The 24,197-nt window shown below is 32.2% G+C and overlaps 1 protein-coding gene across 3 annotated transcripts in view; it reads left to right on the forward strand.

Moving 5' to 3' along the window:
• The window catches only part of Arms (Ankyrin repeat-rich membrane spanning), a 295,457-nt gene that overhangs the window by 69,903 nt on the left and 201,357 nt on the right, over window positions 1–24,197 (forward strand). For 2 of the 3 annotated variants that reach the window (XM_066729125.1, XM_066729124.1), the window contains exon 2: window positions 12,600–12,883. The exons of the other annotated variant lie outside the window; for it this stretch is intronic. In XM_066729125.1, the coding sequence (XP_066585222.1) occupies window positions 12,692–12,883 (192 nt within the window). In that variant the 5' untranslated portion in view covers window positions 12,600–12,691. The remainder of the gene's footprint in view (window positions 1–12,599; window positions 12,884–24,197) is intronic. 3 annotated transcript variants of the gene reach the window in all.

Here is a 24,197-nt window from a genome sequence, read left to right on the forward strand (position 1 = left end):
ATTTTTTAAACAAAATAGGAAGCGCTGCCCCAAAATCTTTATAGCCATATTGTCTTACATATATTATAAGGAATATATGTACAAATTTTCAGCGTGTCTGGCTACCCTTTGCGTTTAGCATGTGTACTAATTTTGAATATTTAAGAATGATACAGTCCGTGACAAAAGTTTCGCTGATCGTCGTCGGTTGGCCGCTAGTTCTGGCTGCCAGTTTCAGCCTCATTAGCTTTAGGTTTACTGTACAGAAACATAACTGATAAAAATCTCCAGAAGTCACTAGATGGTGGAGAATTAATTTTGAATTTTCAATATTTATAACATTTTCAGATTTGTCATTGTACGATAAGAGACAAAAAGAATCTTTTAAACTTTCTCCTATATTTTGGAGATTTTTTAATCTCTACATAAACGAAATGAGAAATACTTCACACATTATTTTGAAGGGCAAATGGCCTGCAAGGCTCTGAATGTACATATTATTGATGAAACTTTAGTTCATTTTCTAAATTTTTTAGAATCTGGTCTTATCCACATGAAATTTATACTATACCCATTTTTGTGCAAAAATGAGATCATTTCACTATCCATTTTATTTTGCTACGCTTGATTAAAGGATTTAAAAACTGCATAAGCTACATACAAAAAAACAGAAATACACTATGTATTTTCCCTAAAGACTTATGGCCTATATAATATCCAAAAGGTTTTATTAGATATTAAATATTGTATTCAATATGTTCTGTGACAACCATTAAATTTATTATACATTATTCGTCAAGAATTTGTATTTGCAACTCACAAAGATATTTCTACAGCTAACCCATTAAACATGTACAGTCAAAAAGATATGTTTATTACCTTTTAGCCAAACTGATAGTTTAATGTTTCTAAGATGGTGTGTGTGAAATATGATCTTTGCAAAATCATGTCAATTTCTAAACCATCAAATTTCACTTTAATAATGGATCAAACCTATTTCTACAATTTAAATTTCTTATATTTAAACGTCTTTCTACCTCTGCATTTTATTTCACAGCTAATGCGATTGCTGACACTATTATCTTTATTAATTGTTGTAAATTAAACCAGGTGTTCGTTTGACTTATTAACAGACTACAGTTCATTTGCAAACATTTATTTTCACATGAAAATACACCCTGTTTTATTTATTTTATAAGATCACAAGTGATTAATTATTATTTATTAACAGAATGTTGACACTAATTTTCTAAAAGGTCATATCCCAAATTTGGAAAATTTTTCAGGAAACAATAATATTATCTTTTTATTCTAATTAGGGATATTTAAATCAACATTGGTTTTTGATATTCTTTTATATTATAATTGAATATTTAAAAATTATTGGTAAATATTAATCTAATTTTGTCCTATCGTAGTAATAGAAATGTTTTTTTGTCATCTGAAAAATTGTTCGTAAGGGGGATAGTCTTTTTAAGATTTGATATTGATAAGAGTTTAAAGATAACAGAAATAAAACACCCATATCATTAATAATTTGAATGCCTCAAAGTATAGCATATCCCCACAAAAAACACTTTCGTGTAAAAAAAAACGGCAAGTAATTTAATCCTTTCTCTCCACAAAAATTGTAATCCCAGTAAAAATCTCCCAAAAAAAAATTATTGCAGAAAATATACCATATACAAAAACCTCCAAAAATAGTAATTCCAATAAAATATCAACAAAAAAATGTTTATATATAGTAAATCCCAAACAAAAATACCAGGTACGCAAAGGATTGAGATAATTGTAACGTGTGTTATTCCCGCCTGTATGAGGGGCCACTCACACTACGGGGTTCCCATTACCTTCGCCTGTCCTTAACAGGGGTAGGACACTCAGCTACCCCCACCCTTTCTTATTTGTCACCCTAGGCTCGAAGGCAATCTTTAGCCAACATAAAATCCTGAGCAATATAATTGGCAGCACTGCGTAGATGGCGTTATTGCGCTTCTTTAGAATTTGATGCCCATTTGAATAATATTTTTGTTTACTCTTGCTTTTTCAGGCATCCTTTGATATATTTTTTTACTATAGTATCAAATCATTAAATAATTTGATTAACCCCTATTTGATTAATTCTTATTAATTACGATCAATTTAGGTAAAGTTTTAAAATAATCTATCAGTCTTATCGGACCCAGTCTTCTAATTATTTATATATATACATTAAAAATTAATGTTACAGAAAATTTAAACAATTATATTAAATGTAAAAAAATCAAATAGAATACATTTTTTAAATTTATAACAATTTATGAGAAAAAATATTTTAGTTCTTATATTTATCATTTATTGGCTAGCAGCTATATATAATTTTTGCTATATGTTTGACGTTCAACACGCAAAATTAGTGAAAATATCGCCGTCGAAGGGTGAAAAATAGACAAAAATTAACTTGCAGGGAGAGTGGGGCAAAATGATCCCCCTTAGAAAAAATCCTTCCCAGTGACGCTATTATCGATTTTAACATAGCAAAAACTTTATGTAACGAAGATCACATATTCCTTTATATTTCTACGTGGTTGCGACAATTAAATTGTTAAAGATGTTTTATAGTAATCAATTTAAAGTAAATCTTACAAGAGGATCATTTTACCCTCATCCGTGGGGTAAAATGATCCCATGCCGAATAATATAAAATAATGAATTTATATTTATAGATACGGTAGACAAAAGCTATAATACTTTCTATAAAAAAGTAGAAAAGCATATTTTAGTGCTAACATTCTGAATTTTATGAAAAGAAAACGCGTTATTCAAGTATAATCGCTTAAAGCGTAAAAAGCGTGAAAAAAGTACACTGGATCCAATCTTCGCTCAATAAGTTTCGTTTTTAAACTGTTTGTTGTATGAAAAATACATTCGTTGTCATCATCGTTATTACTTTTTGAGCACCGGCTGCTTCTTACAAATGAATCCACTATAGCTCAAATTTATAAACGAAACTTAAGCTTAGCACGGTCTTAGCTAAGATCAATTTTCTCACTTTAACCTTCAATACAGTGCTAAGCTGAGATTTGAGCTTAGTTTGGTTTATAAATTCGAGCTTATGGGATCGTTTTGCCCAAAATGCGCTGCGCATCTTTCATCGAATCTTAAAATTTTACCATAGCCGATTTTAAATTAATTTTAAGAGGAAATAAAAGTTCATACTTATTATGATTTATCCAATTTTGCGATTTGAAAAGTATCCCCACATTTATTTCCTATATGATTCAAAAATCGCTTATCTTACAGAAAAATGATGAAAAACACATAAATCCCGCTAACAATTTTTTACGTATTAAAAATAGACATTACAATATTTTATTATTGTGTATTTAGAAGTTTATATTTTAATATTGATTAATGTTTAAACGAATAGTATTAATAGTTTCCATAAAACCCTCAGGGATCATTTTACCCCGAGTGATCATTTTACCCCACTCTCCCCTAAATATTTCGAAAGCTAACGGAAAAGCATAATACCAATTCGAAGTATAAAATAAATATTTCAGGCACAATATAGCGTCAGGAAGTACTTACCATCTTCGAGTCAATATACAGGGTGTATCAGCAATGATGCTTTTAATTTTAATCATATATTCTTGAGCATAAACTAAGTCGAAAAGGCCTGTACTATAAGGTCCGGAAAAGCATCATTGCTAAGATAAATCAATTTTAAACCGATAAATCAGGGATTTGATTCAACGGAAAAATTACTTTCATTTCACTTTCGTTGACAGTTCCCCTTCAAAAAAAAGAAATTTGTACTTCTCCGCCGATCCGTATTGTCGTACACGCATATATACATACGCACGCAACTACGCCGATTATTAATATTATCTCCTAATGTTTTACATTCCTGATCCTGATGCTGATGAAATTCATTTTCTGCCTATTTTTGAACTGATCCTCGATAGCACCCATTTGGTTGAAAAATCTGGAGAATAATACGGCGTTAATCGTAGATTAATTTTCAAGTCGCTTTATCTTTTCGGTGGCGTGGCATATGAACTGCTCTAAGGTAGTCAAAACATAAGTATTTTATCATAAAAGCTATTATAAGAAATTGTATGTTTTTCTGTTTTTGGAGGTCTCAATGTTTTATCAGATAGAACAGTTTGCTGCATCATTGGAAGATCAAAATTACTCGAAAACGGATTCTCAAGTAAGGCCATAGTCCACAAGAAATTTCAATCTAAGAGAGTGGAGAACTTGAGAGATCCCTTTAAGAATTAATTAGCCATTTTTTCATTTTATGAAGGGATAAGCCACAAAATTAAAAATAATTTTTTCTTTATGTCGTAGATTGTCCATAGTTTTTGCCTTTTTGCATAGTGTCTGCCTAAATGGACTAACCAGTAAAATTAGCCAATTGCTAGGTCAGATTCTAGTTTATAGTGACTATAAGTTGATATGGTCACCAAAAAGAAATATTTTACAATTCACCAAGCAAATCGTAATAAAGTGAAGAGAAAAAAGCTTTTACTAATTTATCTTTGAAATCTTTTCGTACCTAAGAGCATGCAAAGACTGAATAATAATCTACAGCAATAACAAAAAATTATTTTTAATTTTTTGGCTTGTCCCTTCAGGAAATGAAAAAAGGCTTATTTATTCTTAAAGTGATCCCTAAACCTCTCCATTTAGATTGAAATTTCCAGAGAAGACTATGGCCTTACTTGAAAATCTATTTCCGAGCCATTTTGATCTTCCAATGATGCACACAGCAAACTGCTCTATCTGATAAAACTGTAAGATTTTTAAAAAGAGAAAAAAACAAAATTTCTTATAATAGCTTTTTTAATATAATACTTATTTGTTGACTACCTTAGAACAGTTCATATGTCTGTCACCGCAAAGATAAAACGCCTTGAAATTAATCCACAAATAACGCCGTATTATTCTTTAGACTTTTCACTTATGTAAATGGATGCTGTCGAGGATCCTTTTAAAAATAGGCAGAAAACGAATTTCATCAACAACAGGATCAGAAATGTAGGACATTAGGAGGTAATATTAATAATCGGCGTAGTTGCTTGCGTGTGTGTATACGGATCGGCAGAGAAGTACAAACTTCTTTTGTTTTTTAAAGGGGAACTGTCAACGAAAGTGAAATAAAAGTAATTTTTCCGTTGAATCAAATCCCTAATTTATCGGTTTAAAATTGATTTATCTCAGCAACGATGCTTTTCTAGACCTTATGGTATAGGACTTTTCGTCTTAGTTTAGTTCCAAGAATACGTTGTTAAAATTAAATGCATCATTGCTGATACACCCTGTATAATATACTAATGATTGAAAGGATGCATCGAGTGGCAAAAATGTATTTCGAACAAATTTTCTATAAATGGAGGAATATAAATTTTCATAAGAACCAAATTACCTCTGCTTTTAATCTACTTAAAGTACGTAAAGGCATATTTTTCCGATTTAAAAAAAAAGTTGAATATAAATAATTATTTTGTATTCCTATCAATAATTACAAAAAAGGGAGCCTATATTGCACTTTGGCAGAATTCACTGATTGGTTTTTTGTTAGAAAGAAACAAACGTTCTTAGAATTGTATATAAAAGATTATTTTTACAAAACTTTAATAGTAAAACGAAGACATATTTGAAATTTGACTTAGTCGCGCTATTACAATTATTCCAAGGAATCTTCTAAAATTTTAAGAATATCTACTTCTTTCTAGAGTAAAATTGCTCAGTGAATTCTTTCAAAGTGCGATAAAGTTTCTGTTCGATCTTTACATGGTAACAGATCGAATCCCGGCTTTTTTTCAGGTAATCGATATTAGTGGCGTAGTAACCGATAACAAATCATTGGCAAGTTTGGTTTTTGTTACACTACAAGAGTCAATTCCCTGAAACATATGCCGAAAGCAGACATCTTCTTGGTAATAGCCCTTCAATCAAGACGAGCCCGAGCACCTTAACCCGATTGAAAAGACGCATTACCTAACGATAATTGAAATATCGAAGTAATAAGCGAGCTCGGTTCCCCTTGAAGCTTTAAACTTTTGATCATACCACAGCGCGGTTTTTTGTAAAGTTATAAGGCCCGGTCTTAAACGAATGGGAATGAAACAGCAGAGCCCGGCTGCTTGTTAGAAATATAAGGCCCAGTTCTAAACGAACACGAGTGATTCAGCACAACCTGGCTGCTCGCAAAAGACATAAGGCCCGATTCTAAACGAATACGAATGGTTCGACAGCTCGGCTGTTTGGAAAAACGACGTGACTCGTGTTAAACGATATTATGTACGAAATGTGGAATGATTCGCCAATTGAATGCGAAAGTGCATAACAAACATTATAACCGGCATACGGCTTAATTCATTGTACGATCGTATATCATTTGTAATCGTGATTAGTTTAAAAGGTGTATAAAACAATAAAAAGAGTTTTTTGTGCTTTCGGACTTTTTTTTTAATTTGTATACATTTTATTTATTTAAAAACTAAGCAGTTCCTTCATGCGGAGTTGCCCCTCAAGCATAGCCTTCTATGCTATTGAACAGTCTCTATTTTTTTAAATTATAGATGGGTAATAAAATACATATAATTACACAGAACAACAAAATTAGGGGTTTTAAAAGTTGTTTAAGACTTCAAAGTATAATTTTATGTAAATTTTCTCGCTGAATCCAAATTTGGTTCTAAAAGTATTACATCGTCTGCACTTTTCAAGATATTAAAATTTTCAAATGTAAAAAAAATGTGTTTGGGTATTTTGATTAATCTACAATGTTACCAGCATTAATTATGCTGCGCAACTCTATATTTTTCCAAATAGTACTAGATCAAACGTTTAAAAAAATATTGTGTTCATAGCAATGTCTGTTTTACATACTTAGATATATCAATCAAAATTGCTATGATATAAACACGATTCTTAATGCCAATGCGACTATGGAACAATTTTAGGATCTTTTGTTATGCTTAAAATGAAGAAGAAAGTATCATATATCTTTTAATTACAAATCATCACCCTATAAAAAATATATTTTCTTCTTATTTTGACGTAAACAAAAAAACCGAAGATTGTTCCATGATTATATTGGCCTTAAAAATTGTTTTTTATCTGAGAATTTAAAAAAAAAATGAAAAATGATGTTCACTTTGAAAAACTAAAAATTTTACTTTGATTCGATGCAAAATAAATAGATAATAGGGAAAATTTTATTTCATATTTTTTTAAAATAAAATTCAATTCAAGATGTGGAAAATGGCATGCAGAACATTGATATATCATACTTCTTCTTTTAAATATAAACATTTAAAACCTCGGAATCGTTAAAGCGTTGTATTTTCAACAATTCACAAGTTTTTTTAGGATTAATGAAAAATTCTACAAATTTACACGGAAGTTTATATCAAAAAGTTCTAGACAGTAAACAATTTTCAAGAATATAAAAAGTAGTTTGTTTCGGAGCTCCGTGATTTGATGAGGAGAATGCCCCATGTTTCAATTAGAACGTTTAATCGGAGTAATAAAATTATAGGACAACCTTTAAAATATTGTATATAATCTTTTATTGTAATCATTTAAATAAATTTATGATATGTAGAATAGTTAGTTGCAATTTATTTAAACGATTTTCGGTTCTTATAATATTTTGGTATTCAATTTTCATTAAAGCTGGCTGCTTTCACCATATTATCGCATCAAACTAAAAGCATTGGATTTTTAATTATTTTGTTACTTTAATTATATTTTTTACTGTTCATTGTAGATACCATTTTGTCTCAAATAATTTCATTCATTACGTTTAATACAATTAAATTAAACGAAATTTGGTAATATTCCTATAGTGAATTATGCTATAGTCAAGTAACAAGATGTCGTCCTTTCTACCCTAACGTGACCATATTTTTCACCCAACGCATCAAGCACTGCTACCAACTTAAATACTGTATTTTCCTCAATTTTAACTTTTTTTAGTTGGCTAAGAATTGCCTTCGGTACAAATATTTCGAGCCTTCGAGGCTTGAGTGTCCAGCCCCTGGTCCTTATCGAACGGTATCAGGGCGCCAGTTGGACAGTTGGGTGGCCAACAACCCTACGTTATCATTGGAGTCTTTCGACTCCATTTTCTATGCATCTTATACTGCCCTGCGGCCATGCATTTGGACGGTAGCGGTAGCCAGAGTCGCTCAGTATGCTAGGTCGTGGAGAGAGGGGAGGGTTCCTTGCGGAAGTCCGAGCCTCGCAGACCTATCTGCTGAGGGACATACATTTACCCCTCACCTCCCACACTCAGGTGGTTGTGAGGAGTGCGGGAACATGCGGTATCATTGCCAAGCATAGAGTTTGCCAGGGGTGAACCACCACGGAGGCAATGTTCGCGGCCCGTCCAGCCATAGCGCAAGCCTATGGGATTACGGAGGGCACCGGGACACATTCCAACGGGCTAACTACGCCCCTGCACAACCCACTATGCATTGGCCGGTATCCAGTCGTGACGTACGTGCAGGCTGGCCTATAGCACACGTCTCACGTACGCGAACGGACCCATGGCTGTCTGAGTGCCGCGTCACGCGCTCACCAGCACGCACGGACAAATCAGCCCAGTCCCATGGTCGCGTTCCGACTGCCTGTTAAGGCAGTTTGCGCACGACATTCGCGCAGCCTGCTTGAAGCGCGTAATCAGCGTTCAAGCTAGACTCGATGTTCTATCTCCCCTCCTCATGGGTACTTATAGACACAGTCATTCTTTTAGGACTCCCCGAGGCCGCTTCTCCTTATCTCAGGTTGCCTGGGTTGTTTGGCATGGCCCTGCCTTACTTCCCAGGACAACCTGAAAATCGTTTACTGGAGCGCCGGTCTTTTCATCCGGGCCTCTGCCTGTCAACGGGGTCTATCCTTGACGTTAGATATAATCCACTCGTGAGCCTATCTCATGAGGCGGTAACATAGGGATTAATAATATCCACTGTTCAGTAGCTTTTATATTCTTTATTCGGTATCTCGTATACGTAACGGGGAACTTCGTTACATAATTTACAGTAGACAGGTAATTATATTTATTCCCAATAAAAGTAACAACAAAGAAAGTTATTATAGATAATAAATCTCAAAAAAAAAAAAAAATACCGGCAACACAAAGGATTGAAATCACTTATAAATTCGACAAGTAATCAAGCGGCAACATAAAGCAAGGAAATCGCATAAATTAGGCAATTAAAGAAAATGAATGAATAATTCATTTTTATATAAGTTTTATATACGTACTCCTTGCTGGGACGGGCCAAATCGTGTAGAGCAGTAGATATTTCAAAATACAACTATAACGAAGATTAAATATAATTTACATTTTTTGGCCCGTCCCGGCAAGTAGTACGTATATAAAACTTATATAATAAATAATTATTCATTCACTTTCTTTACTTGCCTAATTTATGCGATTTCATTGCTTTATGTTGCCGCTTGATTACTTGTCGAATTTATAAGTCATTTCAATCCTTTGTGTTGCCGGTATTTTTTTTTTGAGATTTATTATCTATAATAACTTTCTTTGTTGTTACTTTTATTGGGAAGAAATATAATTACTTGTCTTACTGTAAATTATCTCAATCCTTTGCGTACCTGGTATTTTTGTTTGTGATTTACTATCTGTAAACATTTTTTTGTTGATATTTTATTGGAATTACTATTTTTGGAGGTTTTTGTTTAGGGTATATTTTCTGCAATAATTGTTTTTGTTTTTAGATTTTTATTGGGATTACAATTTTTGTGGAGAGAAAGGATTAAATTACTTGCCGTCTTTTTTTACACGAAAGTGTTTCTTGTGGGGAACTCAAAGCTTTTTGTTAACCCATTAACGTCCAAAATGTCAAAATTTCTTGCACGTTTTCAAAGTGATTTTTTCCTATGTAATTGGCGTTGAAAAAATTCTTGAACCACATATTCTGATGTAAAATTGCATGCTCTTTCAGAATCCGTTGCCAGAATCATGATAAAACTCACAGGAAAAGAGATATGCTCGATTGAAACATAAAAAACACCTAAATTTTCGAAAAAAAAAATTTTTAGGATTTTTTTTCGAAGTGTTACGGTGAAGATATCACCTTGCGACCGTGATCAAAGGTGATCATGGGAGTTGAAGTTTAACAGGGAATTTTTTTGTTGACCTTGAACCATCGCTTCTTTACAAAATGGCGAAAAAAACGAATTTTTTTTTCAATCTTCATCAACTTTTTTCTCGAAATCTATGGACTTTAGGAAAAAATTCATAAGAACAAAAATGTCTTAGAAGCACTCGAGAAACATCCTAAAATTTTTTCAGAATTTTTGGAGACATTTTTGAAAATTCCATTTCACAAGTTTCCCGGAAAATCAAAAATTGTCTCAAAAAATTCTGAAAAAATTTGAGAATGTTCCTCGAGCGATTCTAAGGCATTTTTGTTTTTATGAATTTTTTTCTAAAGACCATAGATTTCGAGAAAAAAGTTGATGAAGATTGAAAAAAAAAAATTCGTTTTTTCCGCCATTTTGTAAAGAAGCGATGGTTCAAGGTCAACAAAAAAATTCCCTGTTAAACTTCAACTCCCATGATCACCTTTGATCACGGTCGCAAGGTGATATCTTCACCGTAACACTTCGAAAAAAAATCCTAAAAATTTTTTTTTTCGAAAATTTAGGTGTTTTTTATGTTTCAATCGAGCATATCTCTTTTCCTGTGAGTTTTATCATGATTCTGGCAACGGATTCTGAAAGAGCATGCAATTTTACATCAGAATATGTGGTTCAAGAATTTTTTCAACGCCAATTACATAGGAAAAAATCACTTTGAAAACGTGCAAGAAATTTTTGACATTTTGGACGTTAATGGGTTAAAATAGAAATGTTTTATTTTAATTGAATCTGAAAAAGAAATTCTACAAAGTACCACAAAGTATATAAACTATTGTATTGTAAAATATAATGTTTTTTACTTATCTAATAATTGTCGACTCTTCCTGTCATTATTGATTAAATTTATTTGTGATTTTGAAAAATTAACATATTCGTTATCACAACACAATGAATAACCTCACTGCATTAAACACATATAATCTTACATCACAGTATACAGTAAACAATAGTCGCCGGATTAGTTATATCGATTTAATTGCCAGTTCACAACTATAGTTTCGTCATTGAGTATAGTTTGTTGGAAGGGTTGCGAAAATGACGTCATTTTCTTTAGCGGCCAACTTCAGCCCGAGACACACACAACTCGGGAAAAGAGGAGAAGGAGAAGAATTTCAATTTCGGCATGTATATAGCTAACAGAGTATGAGATCTCTGGATTGCGTAAACCGATTTTAATATTTATGGGCTCAAATGAAAGGTTTTCCAAACCATTTTAAAAAAAGGTTTACTTAAATCATGACAATTGATCATTCATGGTGATAAATCGGTTTGAAAATTGGGACGGCCAAACTTGCTCTATAAGTTACATGGTAGTGCTCAGCGTTATAGACATGTCATTATCTACTTTTATATGTACTTGCCGTCGAGACACTATCGTGTCTCTTGATGTACGAGAAGATTTCAGATAAGTTAGTAAATTTTTATGCTTTTTCCATCACTTTATTACGATTTGCTTGGTGAATTGTAAAATATTTCATTTTGGTGACCATATCAACTTCTAGTTACTATAAACTAAAATCTAGTCTAGCAATTGGTTAGTTTTACTGGCAAGTCCATTTACGAAGACGCTATTCAAAAAGGCAAAAACTATGGACAATCTATGGTATAAAGAAAAAATTATTCTTAATTTTGTGGATTGTCCTTTCATAAAATAAAAATAGTCTTATTTATTCGTCAAGTGATCCTTCAAGCTTTCCACTTAGGTCGAAATTTCCAGGGAAGACTATGACCTCACATGAAAATCTATTTTCGAGTCATTTTGCTCTTCCAATGATGCAGCAAACTGCTCTATCTGATAAAACAGTAAGATTCTCCAAAACAGAAAAAAATAAAATTTCTTATAATAGCTTTTTTAATATAATACTTATTTGTTGACTACCTTAGAACAGTTCATATGTCGCGTCACCGAATAGATAAAATGACTTAAAAATTAATCTACGAATAACGCCGCTTATTATTCTTCAGACTATTCAACTAAATGCGTGCATCGCGGATCCTTTTAAAAATAAGCAGAAAATAAATTTCATTATAACCAGGATCAGGAATGTAAGACATAAGGAGGTAATATTATTAATCGGCGTAGTTGTGTGCGTGTGTGTATGTGCGTGTACAACAATACGGACCGGCGGAGAAGTACAAACTTCTTTTGTTTTTGAGGGGGGGTTGTCAACGAATGTGAGAGTAAAGTAATTTTTCCGTTGAATCAAAGCCCTGCTTTATCGGTTTAAAATTGATTTATTTCAGCAATGGTGCTTTTACGGATGTCATAGTATAGGACTTTTCTACTTAGTTTAGCTCCAAGAATATGTGGTTAAAATTAAAAACGTCATTGCTGTTACACCCTGTATGTATATATGAATTCGACAGACAATTCATCATTTAAAAAACGTTAAAAATGTAGTAATTTTTAACGTTAGGTAATGTTTTTAAAGAACATTTTTTCAACGTTTTAGGTCTCCTTCAGCTTCCGTTTAAAGAAATGTCAACTATTTTATTACACACTGTATATAAATAAATATATTTTTATCAAATAGAAGTAAAAAATATGAGAGTATCTCCCGATATCGATCTCTTTCCGATGGAATACATTACCGAATCTACAAATTTACTTAAACCCAATCGATTGAATATTACTGCTTCCTTACCGTCTTTAATAACGCAAAAATCAAGCAGGTACTACGGATCACTTTCTTCCTGTCAACAAGTAGTGCAATCTTTCTGGACTAAAAACAAACAGGTAAGATGAACAAATTGCACAAGTATAATATTAATATGTTATAGGTTTTCCAATTTCAGCTTCCGTAACAATTGTTTTAGAAAAAATTGTACACTATAAGTCTTAAATGTATTAAAAAATAGAAAAGCGTAACATTTTATTGCTCCTATGCAATTCTGTATATATTATTTCGATAGATACTTCAAATGTGTTAAGTTAATCTATGATACGCCAGTATCTCGGTAACAAGTACATTAACACGTACACGCACATGCTATGAAAGCACTATTCTCTGTTCAAATACATAAGGTGCCCTAACCTTTAAAAATTTAAATAATTTTAGCTACAAGAATTTATAGATGCCATGATTTGTGATTGCAGTTTCATTCCAGAAATTGAAAATAACAACTTTTAATTGAGACCATGAACATAATAAATTGTTCACACTAAGTTGATTTAACAAATTGTATGGTTGTGTGCCTATCAAATTTTACAAATTCTGATTCTTTTACCAACAATAGATGTCTTCATCTGAGATAGTCGTAGCTACCTCTATTACTTTGTTTTCCTTAGTGTACTCTGAGCACGAGGGTCGGCTGATTGAAACGCAATTAATTCACGGCACAAGAAAACAGACAATATGCCTAATAGGAAAAAACGACGACACACTGTACAAAAATTTTAAGGATAGTCGAGTTTTGTGTTTTATAAAAAATTTAGAATTACATATTGTATTCAGTTTTTTAGCAATTTATTTGAACTTTTGACGAATCGAATTATACGTCGAAAATATGGAGTAATCCATGAAAACTAATACAAAAAATATTTTAATATATCGCCTTATAGAATTTGATAATTGTTATGTGCGCATTTATATATAAATATATACAGTGTAAACTATTCTGTCATATTACATCGCTAATGATAGTACACGTTTGGTCAACAATTTCATCGGCACACAAAAAAGAGTGGTCAGTAAATTTAATCAGACTCACCTATTTTTATGTATTTTGATGCGCTGAACCGAGTCCGAAGATCGTTGGACGAAGGAGGGGGGCCGGTAGTCCTAAAAAATCTCAAATCAACTGTTTTTTTTAATATAGTAATTTAAGCATCAAAATCATATAAATTGACTACATTGACAATATTGTGTTGCTTTTTCCTGAAAATTAATAAAACGAATAATGAATTATTCTAGACAAATGTTTAATTGAACTATCTACCAATTTGCAACATAATATATACTGTGGAAAATTGTTTGGTATACCGAAACCTATTTAAGCTGTTCATATGCTCATCTATCATAAATTATACCATTACACGTGTAACATATATTATAATATTATTTAATTAATTTATGACAATGGAGCGTATGAACAGCTTAATGTATTTAGAGTACTGAATGGTTACCCTTAAACAATCGTATCTGCATGCAAAATGTATGCTTCAAATTAAAAACAATAAATTTAGTGCAATAATGCTGTGTATATAAATGTATTTATTATTACAGTCAATTCTTGATCATTTATGACGAATTAATGAAAGAATTGTAGTCAGTCTTTAAAAGGCTGTTTTGCTCTTCGTACATCAAGTGAGCGCTGTAGCGCTGGCGGTAAGGTTTCCGTTTGTCGTGCGGTGGGCTCGGGTTCGAGTCTTGGTGTAGTTTAAAATTTTTTCATTTTTTTTCATTACAAGGAATTTTTTTTAATAAACATTAACTTATTGGACTCAATAATAAATAAAAAAATGCATTTGTTAATAGATTAATATAAAAACATTTAGTTTATTTTACCTTAACTCATTTGTTATAATAAAACGCATTTTTTGTATTTATTACCAAATCTAATTAATTAATGGCTACATTTGACCATTTTATTAAAATTAAAAATCAAATTAGGAAAAGCATTTTTTTTTTATTTAATATACTTATACCATAAGTACCTCAGCTGTCAGATAGATCAAAGCTGTCACTACTCCTTATTTCTTTATTACACTTTATTTTTTCGTATACTAACATTTGTCTTCGTTCACGCCGTTCACGGTGACAGGCTGTGAATATAATATATATAATTTTTTATATATTACGTTCTGCATTTAAGATTGCGACTGACGTATTTCCGTTGGCAGTATACTTTGTGCAGTCTGCATTCCTTATATCAAAATTCACTTACTATAGAGCGTAGTACTATTCAAGATGGCGGACTTGGCAACGCTGCTGTGCACGCGTGCACAGCGCCGCCACCCGGGATCGAGAGCAACCTCATTTACGAGCGGCGTTTTAAATCAGAAATAACTTAGGTATCAAGGCAAGAGAAGTAGCCTTGTTACATAATCTATTTACTTGTTTAGAGGATTAACGAAAATTTCAAGAGATTAATTACGGGAAGGAATAACGAACTTTAAAAAATGCCGGATGGAAAATAGATATAGGATATGTATATTAATTAATAACAGAACTTTAAAATTATTGTAAATTTATAAGAAACTTACTTTGTGGTTATTTTAATTTTAATACAGGTTTAACCTTTTTTTTGCCAAGTTTGAAAGAAAGTCAATTAATCTTAATCTTTTATTGGATCAGCGAGCACTGATTTACAATTTCCTACGTGATGTAACAATTCCAAAACTTTGAGCCATATCTTGACATTGCCACACTACCAAAATTTTGACTATCCCTTATTTAATCTGAACTGTAGACGGCAACTATACTAACTGCAAACTAAATGTTGGGCGCCAGGCTTCCCGCAGAACCAATTGTACTGTAAGATCACAAAATACTATATTACGAAACGAAATTAACTGTAACGTATCGAAAAGCGTCAACTAGCTTAGTTTTATAAGTATTAGGACGTGGAAGAGGAGAGTGGGTGGATTCCTGGAAACGCAAAGCTGGTTTAGCGATGCTGGTTACTAATTCAAAATGCTGTAATTGATTTACTATATCTGTTTAACAAATCTCTCATATATTTTCCACTGTAACTGTATATTAGCCGTAATTTTCAAGATCATCAAATTCAAGATTTTCAAAGAAGTTACTTAAATTTCGGAATTTTTACCGAAGCCCCGCGATTATTCTTCTAAGTTTTCCTAGGGTGAATTAACCATATTTAATAAACCACGAATAGCTAAGGCCCTTATTATGGTAGGTGTTTCTCCTGCGAACTTTATACGAAAACGAAAATTCTACTTCCAAGGGATGAATCAAATGAAATAGCTCATTTCTTGGGAGAACTCACTTTCGCGATTCTATCTTTTTGTGGAAACGGAATGTACGAAGACGAAAACGAAAATAAAACGCTAATCTCACCCAAGGTAAGTTACTCGAATATCGCGCATTCCCGACAAAAACTTAAATTACGAACAAGGCCATATCTCGAAAAATCTTTATGATAAAACTCGATACACGGTAGGTGATAATATACAGGGTGTAATAGCAATGATATTTTAATTTTAACCACATAATCTTGGGCTAAACTAAGTAAAAAAATCCTATACTATAAGATCCGGAAAAGCATCATTGCTGAGATAAATCAATTTTAAGCCGATGAATCAGGTCTTCGATTCAATAGAAAAATTACTTTAGTTTCACTTTCGTTGACAGCTCCCCTTCAAAAAACAAAAGAAGTATGTACTTCTCTGTCGATCCGTATTGTCGTACACGCATATACACACACGAACGCAACTACGCCGATTATTAATATTACCTCCAAATGTCTTACATTTCTGATCCTGGTGCTGATGAAATTCATTTTCTGCCTATTTTTATTTTTTATAAAAGAATCCGCGATGCACGCATTTAGTTGAATAGTCTGAAGAATAATAAGCGGCGTTATTCGTAGATTAATTTTTAAGTCGTTTTATCTATTCGGTGACGCGACATATGAACTGTTCTAAGGTAGTCAACAAATAAGTATTATATTACAAAAGCTATTATAAGAAACTGTATTTTTTCTGTTCTTGGAAATGTCAGTTTTATCAGATAGAGCAGTTTGCTGCATCATTGGAAGAGCAAAATGACTAGAAAATAGATTCTCAAGTAAGGCCATAGTCTTCTCTATAAATTTCAATCTAAATGGAGAGCTTGAGGGTTCCCTTTAAGAAGAAATAAGCTTTTTTTTCATTTTGTGAAGGGACAAGCCATAAAATTAAAAATAATTTTTTGTTAATGCTGTAAATTATTATTCATAGTCTTTGCACGCTCTTAGGTATGAGAAGATTTCAGATAAGTTAGTAAATACTTATGTTTTTCTCTTTTTCACTTTATTACGATTTGCTTGATGAATTGTAAAATATTTCTTTTTGGTGACCATATCAACTTCTAGTCACTATAAACTTGAATTTGACTTAGCAATTGGCTAATTTTACTGGGAAATCCATTTAGCCAGACACTATGCAAAAAGTACTAGGCAAAAAGGTAATAGCTATAGACAATCTACGGCATAAACAAAAAATTATTTTTAATTTTATGGCTTGTCCCTTCATAAAATGAAAAAAAAACCTATTTATTCTTAAAGGGATACCTCAAGCTCTCCAGTTAGATTGAAATTTCCAGAGAAGACTATGACCTTATTTGAAAATCTATTTTCGAGTCATTTTGCTCTTCTAATGATGCAGTACAGTGAGATTTCCAAAAACAGAAAATAATACAATTTCTTATAAGAGCTTTTGTGATAAAATACCTATGTTTTGACTATCTTAGAGCAGTTCATATGCTGCGCCACTGAAAAGATAAACCGACTTGAAAATTAATCTACGAATAACGCTGGATTATTCTCCAGACTTTTCAACTAAATGGGTGCTATCGAGGATCAGTTCAAAAATAGGCAGAAAATGAATTTCATCAGCATCAGGATCAGGAATGTAAAACATTAGGAGATAATATTAATAATCGGCGTAGTTGCGTGCGTATGTATATATGCGTGTCCGACAATACGGATCGGCGGAGAAGTACAAACTTCTTTTGTTTTTTGAAGGGGAACTGTTAACGAAAGTGAAATTAAAGTAATTTTTCCGTTGAACCAAAGACCTGATTTGTCGGTTTAAAATTAATTTATCTCAGCAATGATGCTTTTCCGCATCTTATAGTATAGGACTTTTTGAATTAGTTTAGTCACAAGAATATATGGTTAAAATTAAAAGCATCATTACTGATACACCATGTATACTGAGACGGTATGGCCTTGAATATAAAGCTGTAATGCTATATTCGGGCTATACCTACGTGTTTATATTTTATAGTCACGATTTTTATGCCCATGCACGGCGACCAGTGTAGTGCAGGATCATAACATATTGAATATGCGGTAGGAGTTACCTGTCAGTTGAAAATGAATTTTCATCATAGTTATAATCTATTTAAGGTGAGACATTTTCTTTAAGAATAGTTTAAGGAGATGAATTGAGCGGCTCAAACTCTATTCAAGTTTATCTTTCAAACTATTAGGAATTTGAACTTTCTTGTAGAGACTAAATTTATTCTTTTGTTTGCTGAAAGGTACCACAAAGTCACATTCTTAAAATTGGAAAAAATAAATTTCATAAAACATTATAAATCCTTATATTTTTGTTGCTCATAATAATATTAAAATGTAGGCTTTGTAGTTATCTAAAGAAGAGTTCTATGAGTAAATTAAGACCAACAAGAAAGAAATATACCTAAAAATGTGAAAGATTGTTTTGAAAAACTAATTTAGTTATTGAAAGAAAAATTGTAAACTGTTTTACCGACGGAGAAGTTTCAAAGTGCGTTAGACAAGGACAAGCCTATCAGTTGTTTCGCGTTAGAAGTGGAGTATGTTCTTAGTGATCGGAAAATGCTTACGACAGATTTTTATTGATCTGAACGCAGTGTTTTTTCGGCCATAATGGCTTTCGATTATATGGTATACACCGTCTAACGCACTTTGAAACTTCACTGTTGGAAAAACAGTTTAAAGTTTGTCTTTCACTAATAAGATTAGTTTTTCAATGCAATCTTCCACATATTTACGTATATTTGTTTCTTGTTGATCTCCATTTACTCATACAACTTTTCCTTAGAACGATACAAAGCCCAGTTTTCTCTATTATTATGGGCAGCCAAAATATAAGTATTTATAATTTTTATGATTTTTTTTTTTTATACTTTTGAGAAACCGACTTTTTAGCGTCCTTCAGCACAGTCAAAAAAGTAAATTTAGTCTCTATAAGAAAATTTATATTCCTAATTGTTTGGAAGATAAACTTGAATAGAATTTGAGTCACTCAATGCAGGCTCTTAACGGGATCCCTCACGCGTGCTTTACCGACAGTACAAGTTAATAAACAATTTGTTTAATAAAAGTCAAATGCGAAGCAAATTGCAAAAACGGGCTTCTTTATGACAAGGTGCCAATTCTAACGAGCCTTCGAGCTTAAAAACACTCAAACCGGATGAAGAATAACGCTGTACCACTGTCCCGCGTTCTTGAAGTGGAAATAACCAAAAGTAATCTCTCTTCAAGAACGCAGCACAATGGTACAGCGTTATTTTTCAACTAATTTGAGTGTTATTAAGTTCATTTGACTCGTTAGGACTGGCACATTGTCCTACAAAGGCACGATTGTTAAAATTGCTTCGCATTTGAATTTTATTAAACTAATTGTTTATTGACTTGTACTGTCGGTAAAGCACGCGTGAGGGATCTCGTTAACGGCGGCATATAGCAGATTCGTGTTAGCTGATTGTAGCACTCGGAATAATGAAATTCGAGAAGGCTGATTGGTTAGTATTGTGTAGTGCCAACTTAAAATAGGCCGTTACCAGTAGTTGGCTACGAAAAATGAGACCCATCCGCCATTTTAGTGTGTAAAGTATTTACATGCTAATCACAGCAGAAAGAAATGTAAACTGGTGAAATATCAAAAGGTGGGGTTACTAAACTAAAAATTGAAAATAATGAAAGGAAATTATGAATATTCTTACTTTCCTTTCATTATTTTCAATTTTTACTTTAGTAACCCCACCTTTTGATATTTCTACAGTTTACATTTCCTTTGCTGTGATTGGCATGTAAATATTTTACACACTAAAATGGCGGATGGGTCTCATTTTTCGTAGCCAGTTACTGGTAACGGCCTATTTTAAGTTGGCACTACACAATACTAACCAATCAGCCTTTTCGAATTTCATTATTACGAGTGCTACAATCAGCTAACACGAATCTCCTATATGCCGCTGTTAGAAATTCATCCTGTAGGGTGCCTACCCGGAAAATTTAAAAAGAGAGAATTTTAAGGAAAAAATCCTAATAAAAATTTTTAATATGTTTAATATACAGGGTGTTCCACTTAAACACTTAAAGTGCCCACAGCATAGATGAGCATAGATACAAAAACACGCGTATCTTTTTAACTATAAGAGATATTCAATTTTTGCGTCGGACCTTTTCTGAGCCTCTTGTTATTTGCTTTGAAAAAACTTATATGCAAAAATTGAATATCTCTTATAGTTAAAATGATACGCGTGTTTTTGTATCTATGCTCATCTATGCTGTGGGTCACTTTAAGTGGAACACCCTGTATTTAGAGCTACATAACAAATGGTTTAGTCGAAGTGCTTTTATAAATTTGTATGCAGATCGGTAAGTAATAACGATATGATGAAACTTCATTAGAAGTTTTTGTAGGTATAACAATAAATAAGTTATAAGTTTAATGATTTTTAAAAAATTTTTTAAGTTACAGAACAAAATATTTATATCGTTAAATTGGCTATTCAGATAGCGTACATAAATTGATATGTAGCTCGTTCAATATGAACAATTTAGATCTAAATATTTTATTCTGTAACTTGGAAAAGATCAACAATATAAGAAGAAGTTGTTGGAATTATTTCTTCCTTATTGTTATACCTACAAAAAATTCTTATAGAGTTTCTTCATATTGTTAATACTTACCGATCTGCATACAAATTTATAAAAGGCTTTCGACTAAACTAATTGTTATGTAACACTATAAATATTAATCATATTAAAAAATTTTATTAGGATTTCTTTCTTAAAATTCTCTCCTCTTTTCAGATTTTCCGGGTTCACACCATATAATCTCTAACCTTGCGTAATAAAATAATTTTACTCTTATACTGTCGTTTGCTATGGCAATGGGATACAAAATTCATTATATCAATGATTTCCTTTTCAAATATAGTCTATTCCTTTTTTATTATGCATTTTCATGTCTAAAGATTAATATCAATCAAAAAAAGAAATTATACAAAGTACCACAGAATATTTAATTTTCTTGTATTTTAAAATGTCTTGTGACTTATCAGACTTTTCTACACATTTTTCAACTAGCAGATTCTTCATATAAAATATTATTTATTTATTTTAAGTAATTTTTATATTATTGTAACACTACACTTTTACTATATTTTGTTCGTTATGATTAATCGAAATAATACAAGGTTAGTTTATAGTAAATCCTACGTAGTGAACGTAATAGTTGGTAATAGCTTACGTCTTTTTATATCGTACAAAACTACGATACGTTCATTACTACGACATTACGAAATTGTAGTTCGAATATGTATCAACTTCAGGACAAAGATATTTGTGAAACCCACTTCAAGGTAAAGGCATTTGCTGAGACATTGAGGTAGGAAATTTTGTTTGATAATTTGTTGAATATATCGTCGAATAAAGATGTGAGATCTCTGGATTGCATGGACCGCTTTTGGTGTTCATGATCCTAAATGAAAGCTTTTTTAAAGCCATTTTTAGAAAAGCTTTACTTAAATCATGACAATGAATCATTCACGGAGATATCGGTTTGAAAATTGGATTGGTCATGCTTGTTGTATATGTTACATGGCAGCGCTCGGCGGCATATGTACTTGCCGTCAAGACACTGCCGTGTCTCTTGATTCTATTCTCCTCAAATTGTAAAAATTCACATTCACATATTACATCGAACTAATTATTTAAAGAAGGTTACAAGGATCGCAAGTTGTACAATATACGCGTTTGATTATTGGAGACTGATGAGATCCACCACTGTGATGAAGCATGAACCAATTGATAAATGTTGGACGAAAATGATGTAATTAAGAGATACGGTAGTGTTTCGACGGCAAGTACATATAAAAGTAGATAAAGACATGTCTATACCGCCGTCAAGGCACTACTTCTCTTATACATCTAGTTCGGCCGTCCCAATTTTCAAATCGATTTATCTCCGTGAATAATCCATTGTCATGATTCAAGTAAGGATTTTCTTAAAATGGTTTTGAACAAGCCTTTATTTGAGCTCATGAACATCAACAAAATCAGTTCACGTAATCCAGAGATCTCATACTCTGTTAGTTAGATACAGGGTGTAACTAAACGACCGCCTTTTCTCGTAACTGGAGGTTCGGGCTGACAACCCGAGTGCACACGTTTAAATTTTCGTTCTAATCGTTCAAGGGGTATAAAATTTATTTACATTTAAAAATCACACTTTTTCGGTCCTTTCCGAACAACTTTAACTGCACAATGGAAAGTGGAGAAAGTGAAAAAACAATTGATAAACACCCCGCTAGAATGTAAAAATTATCGATCGCGCGCGATAATACTTTTGCTATTTATTTCTATAACCTGGCTATTAGATAAATTTCAAAAATAGCAAATGTATTATCGCGTGCGATCGATAAGTTTTAAATTCTAGTGGGGTGTTCATCAATTGTTTTTTCACTTTCTCCACTTTCCATTGTGCAGTTAAAGTTGTTCGAAAAGAACCGAAAAAGTGTGATTTTTAAATGTAAATAACTTTTAAATCCCTTGAACGATTCGAAAGAAAATTTAAACGTGCACTCGGGTTGTCACCCCAAACCTCCAGTTGCAAGAAAAGGCGGTTGTTTCGTTACATCCTGTATATTAAGATGAGCCGAAAATCCAAAAATTTTGATATTGAAGATCTAATAGTGTGAAAAAGTTTCCTCTGAAAAGAACAAATCTACCTAAAAAAAAAGAATTCAAATTCGATAACATTTGACTCTTGCACATAAAGGTCAAAGTTATGAATTTTTTAAGTACTTACATTAAACTTTAATCGTGCCTATAACACGTTGTTCCGCCGGCCTTTGGTGAGGACTATTGGAATATTTTTATACCTATTTAGAAGTTGGTATAAGTTGATTCAAACAATCATCACCAAAGTGCAACAAACATCCGGTTAACCTCTGATAATGTCGATATCATCATTATTGACTGTTTTTCCTATCTCGACATAGGGTGGTATCACATTGTTTTACATATTCAACATCACTCTAGATTTGAATGAAGTGAGTTGTTAATATATCCAGCTTGTAATTATAATACAAAACAACATAAAATATTTTGTTGGCATCACTTTTTGTTTAAAGAATGTAGTTAATTAAATTTTTTTAAACAAAAGTGATGCCAACAAAATATTTCATGTTGTTTTGCATTATAATTACAAAATGGGTATATTTACAACTCACTTCATTCAAATCTAGAGTAATGCTGAAAATGTAAAACAATGATACCACCCTATGCTGAGATAGGAAAAACAGTCACTAATGATATTGATATTATCAGTGGTTAACTTGATGTCTGTCGCAGTTTGGTGATGATTTTTTGAATCAACTTATACCAACTTCTAAACAGGTATAAAAATATTCACAAATAGTCCTTACCAAAGGCCGACGGAACAACGTGTTATAGGCACGATTAAAGTTTAATGTAGCCCCGGGATTCTTAAACGAAAGTTAAGCTCAAGTTCAAGCGTAAGGCGTGTGTAAATTCTATATTCTATGTAACACATCTTATAAATTTTAAGGGGAGCTTGAACTCAAGTTCTGTTTATGAATCCTGGCCTGGGTACTGAAAAATGCAAAACTTTGACCTTTATGCGGAAGGGTCAAATGTTATAGAATTTAAATTCTTTTTGTGCACTTTTTACGGTGTCAGCTTATACAATGGATTAAGACAGAAATATGAAAAGTGTAGAAAATGTAAGAAGTACATCTAAATCAAACAAACCTAATGTATGTATGTCTCGGACAGAAGTTGGCTGCCAAGAGGCAAATGACGTCATTTTTTCGGAGCGCTGCCAACCAGTTAAACTCAATGACAGAACCATGGTTGTGAACTATCATATAAAATCGATGTAATCGAATTAACTAATCCGACGATGTGTTAACTGTCAATTGTAATGTAAGATTATGTATATTTATAATATAGTGAGATTGTTCATTGTTATGTTAGTGAATGTGTTTAAATTTTAAAATGACAAATAAATTTGAATAATAATAACATAAAGAGTCGACAATTATTAGATAAGTATAACATTATATTTTACAATACAGGATGTT

The sequence above is a fragment of the Prorops nasuta genome, unplaced genomic scaffold (assembly GCF_024137725.1).
Source record: "Prorops nasuta isolate Cenicafe-Biocafe unplaced genomic scaffold, Cenicafe_Pnas_1.2 PNAS00006, whole genome shotgun sequence".
Taxonomy (NCBI): Eukaryota; Metazoa; Arthropoda; class Insecta; order Hymenoptera; family Bethylidae; genus Prorops; species Prorops nasuta.